At 55.2% G+C, this 6,000-nt stretch overlaps 1 protein-coding gene across 1 annotated transcript in view; it reads left to right on the forward strand.

Moving 5' to 3' along the window:
* Nucleotides 1-3,490, forward strand: part of ZNF423 (zinc finger protein 423) — a 329,315-nt gene extending 325,825 nt beyond the window's left edge. The window contains exon 8 of the mRNA XM_004264880.3: nucleotides 2,802-3,490. Within this exon, the coding sequence (XP_004264928.1) occupies nucleotides 2,802-2,831 (30 nt within the window). The 3' untranslated portion in view covers nucleotides 2,832-3,490. The remainder of the gene's footprint in view (nucleotides 1-2,801) is intronic.
* The last annotated feature ends 2,510 nt before the right edge of the window (nucleotides 3,491-6,000 follow it).

A 6,000-nucleotide genomic window follows, 5' to 3' on the forward strand; every position in this document is an offset into this window, starting at 1 on the left:
CTGAGAAGTGGCATTTATTCTTGAACTGTCCTAACCAGCAGTCCTAGGTGTAGGTTTCCATCACCAGGATTTCTGTGCGTGGCTGAGCCAGTGTGGACCATGTGTGTCACACCAGCCCTGTTCTTGGCATCTTGGCAAGAGGCTGCTTCATTATCCAGAGAGCCCTGGACCTCCGCCTTTTCCCGTGTTGCTGGTGGATGGTCCTGAGGACTTTGTGAAGATCAGAAATCATCTGGTTTTCTGCTGCTTATGAAACAGAGTCCACATCCAGGGACCTTCAGGGCTCCCAGCAGTCTTCCCCGTGATCTCTGTGCTGGGATCGCCCCACTGGTCCCTGCATCTGCCGAGCTTACTGCAGCTTCCATACCTTCGTCTATGCTGTGCCCTCCTCTTGGCATGTCCTTTCCCCTTTCCACATACCTACATCCTACCCATATATTTATTCATTTATTTATCCTTCCATTGATTCAAAAACATTTACTCGTTGTCTCCTTGGTGCCAGAGCCTCGGAACCATAATTTGAGAACGAGGAAAGGGCTATACGTGTTTACCTTCCTAATATCCCTCCTCTCCCTCCTCCCAACCCCCCACAAATCAAGAAGGACTGGACCACACCCGGAGAACCCGGGCCACGTGGCACTGTTAACTCACTGGCTGTTGGCAGGGTGGGAGAGGGAGACCACCACGTCGTTCCTGGCAGCTGCGCCTGCTGCACCACCGCTGGGCATGGGAGGCCCGGGGGTCCGGTCAGCACAGTGTGCAGCCCTGGGCCAGGTGCTGGGGCCAAGAAAGGAAGTGATGCCGCGCTGCCTGCCGCTCAGCAGAGGCGGCCAGGCTGGCCCTCGGGAGGCACATAGGTGTGGGGGCCGTGGGCTGGAGGTTCCTCGAGCAGCTGCAGAGATGGGAAGCACCGTGTCCCAGAAGTCCCAGAGGACTTCACGAGTAGCATGGTTGGGAGGAGAGAGGAGGCAGGAGCTGAATCAGCAAAGGCTTGGAAGCTAGGAGGGTGGTTTGATGTAGGGTGGGCTCAGCTCCCCGCAGGACTGGCTGGCTGGCCATGCACAAGCGCAGGGAGAGGTGCCTCGGCGGCAGGGTGGGCGCTCCCATGGAAACCGCCGCATCCCATCTGTGGCCTCAGACAACCTGCCTTGTGCCTCTGGGTCCCTGACAAGCCCACCGAGGTGCCAGGCTGCTGGCAGAGTTTGTGCTCATGTCTGGAGAGTTCAGATGATCCGCAGACTGGGTGCCCACGAGGGCGTAGGGCACTGTGGGAACCCTGCCTTCTCGCCCAAGCCCCTGGCTCTCTTGGATTCTAGTTGCCACCCCTCCTGCTTCCTAGCTGGATGTACTTTGACCCTGTCTGAGCCTCAGTTTCCTCATTTTACCACGTCCTACCTTGTAAGGCTGCTGTGAGGATCAACAGATGTGCCTGCAACCACACATAGCACGTGTGCTTGCCAAACTCTGGCCACGTGGTCCGGGAGCCCAAGGAAGGAGGGCAGTAGTGGCTGGTGTACCGTGCCTCGGGAGTCAGCGGGCATCTACTGTGTGAGGACGGGGCGCTGCCTCTCCCTGGCCGTGAGCTTACCGGAGGGGCTGGTGCCACCGCCGGGAGGCAGCAGCCGTGCCTGCCGTGGGAAGGGGCTGCCACCGGGGCCCTGGACTGGGGAGCGGGGGTGGTCCCAGGCCTCCCAGCGTGGCTGCGGGCATCCTCTGGTCACCTTGACCGCCCAGACCCGCAGCCTGGGAGAGAGACGCAGCGCCACGCCTGACCCCTGGTGGTCATCGGCAGAGCTGCAGGTGCGGCTCCCAGCCCCGGAGGAGTGGCTGCGCTGGCGGGGCGCCCACTTCTGGGGAGGCTGCTCCCGTCTCCGGGGGTCCTGTGCTGCCCCCGAGCAGGGTTGCCTTGCCCCGGGTGGATTTTGTTTCCTTTCTCCAGTGTCATGAGGTCGAATACCACCTGAGGCTTTGATGAGATCGGTGTGGATTTGGAACACAGACCGCTGAAAAGAAACAAAAAGATCGTAGGCTCTTAGAGGCCAAATCCCAGCCCCAGGCCACTAGCTCCCGTGGAAACAGACCTACATTACTGGCCTGCTCTGGCTGGTGTGAGGGAGGAGATACCGTGGGCTGTGGTGAGAGGGAAGCGTTTGGCCAGAGGGGCCCACCCGGGCCCTGGATTCCCAGGCGGATTCGGACAAACGACACAACAGTCTTCTGGCCAGAGCACCGTCTCACGATGGCACAGGCAGCCCCCTGCCTCGGCCACAGGCACCAAGGCCGCCCACTTCCTCAGCATGTCCGTGCCACTCGGGTGTTTCCTGGCTGGAGAACTGCATGGTTCATCTGCTGTCTCCCTGAACTAAGCTCAGAGCAGCTCCCCAGAAGGCCCGAGAAGGAGATCTGGGGGAAGCCTGCAGGCGATCAGATAATTTCCTCCTGATCATTAGAGCAAAAGGGAGATGGAGAGGTGAACAGGGATGTTTTTAATTCCCACTACCTCCCCAGCATTTCCCCTCTCTCTTCATATAGCCAGTCCCCATGGTACGACCTGAACGGTCTAAAAACAAAAATTCGTAGGGAGCCCAGGTTGGCAGCAACAGGAACCAATCCCCAAGCCCCAAATCAACGTGGCGTCTGGGCAGCTGCGTCCCCGGAGCACTTTTTCCTTGTTGCATTTTGTTTTGTAATAAACGCGATGCTTTTCTGCGGCTCTCGGCGTAAATGCACTGAGTGGGAGGGGACAGGCACGCTCTCCATTCTTCTGCCCTCATGCGTGTCCCTTTTCTTCGCCTTTGCAGAACCACACGATGAGCCAGCACGCACAGTGAGGGACCGCTCGACAGGACACCTCTCCGCAGAAGGCTTGCCGGAGACGCCGTGGGGAGGGCCATTTGAACATTACATCCAATCAAAGTGTCATTTGCAACCCAGATGTAAAACTCTAATGATTTGGCCATGAGGCGCTGCTATTATAAGCAGCTGGAAATGAATATTAATGGCAGAGATTAAAAGTATTCCATGCTCAGTATTTTTTATTGTCCTGCTACAGCTAGTGTGCTTTTAGAGTTTCCGCCGCAGACTACATTTCTAGAGTTAGAGAAACCCGCTTTTTGAGGCTATTGTCCTTTGTTCCTTCATGTATTATATTGATAGTTTTTAAAAAAAAGAATTAGTGTGATTTTTTTGCTTTGCTTCTTTTTTTTTCTTTGTTTTTCTTTCCCCCCTTTCGGTTAACTACTTTTTAATTGCAATTCTAGGTAATTGTGCATCGTGATGTGATTGCTTGGCTATTGTCTGAATATTTCCTTTTCATTTTTTAATTAAAGACTAATGCTTTGATTGGATTTGCCAGTTCACCGGACAGTGATTAAAACTATGTAATGAATATAATCGGTTTCAGTGCAACTGGATGGTCTGCTTTTAAATGTGACTTAATCTGACTGCAGTAACTAGTACAGTTCAATAAAGGGAATCCATGCGATTAGCATCCGGCTGCTTGGTTCTCTCCTCCGCAGCCCAGGGCTGTGTGAGGGCTGTCGTCACCTACGGGGTGTGTCCCTGTGTGAGTTCCCGTGGATCACACGTGCACGTGGGGACCGGCACACAATGGACCCAGCTCCCCTCGGGTAGGAAGAAGCCTAGTCATCTAATGCACACAAGACTGGATGAGCTGGCACGAGGCACGGAAGTCAGAGTGGGAAGAACCTTTAAATACTCTGATCTTCTCACTTATGGATGGAGAAGCTGAGGCCCAAGGATAAGCGAGCGACTGCACTGAGGCCACGGGATAGGTTGATAGGGTGGCTCACGTTCATCCACGTTGTCTCTCCCCCTTGGGTGTGGCTTTCCTGGCTGCTGGATGAAGCCGGTCACGTGGTTAACCCTTACCTTGCCAGGACCCCAGGCAGGACCTGGATTCTAGTTGTGGCCAAGGCATGGGGATTGGACAGGAGTTAGGGAGGGCTGCCCAGCCCCATGAGCTCCAGAGCTGAGGGCTGCAGAGTGAGCCAGGTAGGAGCAGCAGTCTCCCAATCACAGAAATCAGTGGGATGTGGAAGCACTGAGACCAGTGGCTGCAGCCAGGACTCTACTGGGGCAAGCGAGGTGCCTAGGATGCAAAATCTCGGGGGGGGGCCCGCTCTCAGGGGCCCCGAGAATGGACATTTCCTGACACTTTGCACCCTTAGGTGCCTTGCTTGCCTCACCTCCTCTCGGTCCTGCTGGCGCCCCAGGACCGACCCAGCAGACTTAGCCTCCCACATGCCTCCATCGTGCTGGTGCTCAGCCAACTTGCCAATCAGAGGCCAGGGCTTCAGAACCTGCACGGGGAAGCCCTTCCTTGTTAACTTTTCACAAGGGGCAGGAAAATCGGTTATTACCCTCTGTAGAGCGGAAATGAAACAGGCAGACAGATTGCACCTAATTATAATGTAATACTAAGTCATGGCGTGGAATTTGGAGCAATTATCCCCAGCATCTTCTGACTCCCATATCAAGGGGCTTCTGTAAGAGTTCCCCTTGCTGCCGCCCCATGTAATGTTCTGACATGGGTGGGGCTGTTGCTTTTTCTAAAGGTATTTTATGCCTGCGAATCTCAGAGTGGACTCCTGCCACTGCTGGACAGAATGCGGGCTCCTACCTCCTGGAAGCCAAAGGTGGTGAACTCCAATTTTTAGTCCTCTAGAGACTTGGCCATTTTAGGGGAAGACCTCAGGGTAGGCATCAGTGTTCCCCAAAGTGTGGCCGGCCACAGGCTGGGGCTGGGGTAGGCTTTCCTGAGTCCACAGCCAAGCCTGTCTTTCAGAAGATGCAGTGACTGTGGGCAGGACCAGCGTGTCCTGGGGGCTTCCCAGATCACCGTCTCTGGGCCCTCTCCAGGCCCGATTTATCCCGAACCCCATGGAACCCAGGTGAGTCCTCAGTAAGTACCAATAGAAGATTTGATTTGACAGTTGGTGGCGTAGGGCTAAATTAGTCACTGCCCCCATTAAAAATACAGCGGGGGGTTTAAGAGCTTTTCTCGCCATGTGGGAATCAGCAGCGAAGCCGGCGGATGCCTTGGGTAAGGAGAGAGGCAGCCTAGGGGACCGCGAGGTAATGAGGTTTATGGCAACGACGAGGCAGCCGGGGAACCCCACCGACTCCCCCCTCACCCCTGCCCCATTGTTCTCGGGCTGGCTGTGCCCCTGCTGCTTCAGCTGAGAGCCCCTCGTGACTCTGTGCGGGGAGGGGGCTTGTAGGGGGGACATGGCGGCCCTTACTGGGACTGGTATTCGTCACCATCAGGAAGTACTGGGTTGGGGGGTAGTGCAGGGCTATAAACCTGTGCTCTGGGGGCCCCCCACTTCTAGTCAAACGGTTTGGAACTGGAATGAGCCACTTTATCTCTCAGTTCTGCAGGATCTCAGAGGGTCCCTGGGAGGCTTCTAGAAAAGGATGCCTACAGGAAAGGAAGGGCTGAGTACAGAGAAAAACCCGGAAGTGGCACGGTGATTGTTAGGAGGACGATGAAGCCAGGCATCCCACATAGGCATGGCCCCTTTCAGCAGAGGGTGTGATGGAATCAGCCACCAGGAGCTTGGATACTGGAGCAGGGTTCGGCAGTGGGAAGTGGGCGAGGTGACTGGAGGCCTAACTTCATTGGTGCTGGGTTTGCATGTACAAATCATCAGTTTCTAGTGGCTCTGTGGGCTGAAGGAATTTAGCCCAGGCTGAGAAATGGACCAGGTCCCCTGGGCCACAGATCCCTGTCATTGGCTTCCTGCCTAGAGCTTCTGGAAGCAGGTGGATAGGGGTTTTGGTCTCAGTAGAGAAGCTGCCATAGGAAGAACCTTCTCGAGTTGCCCTAGCGATAGAGAGTCGTCCTCCTAAACTCATAGTATGTTTAATATTTAACTTTCCACCTGCTTTTTTATTCCCTTCTAAAGCATGCATTCTTAGGGCTGGGGCCTGCACCTACAGGTGTTCAGTTAATAGGACCAAGACTTTGATCCGTTC

Source organism: Orcinus orca, chromosome 20 (genome assembly GCF_937001465.1).
Source record: "Orcinus orca chromosome 20, mOrcOrc1.1, whole genome shotgun sequence".
Lineage (NCBI taxonomy): Eukaryota > Metazoa > Chordata > Mammalia > Artiodactyla > Delphinidae > Orcinus > Orcinus orca.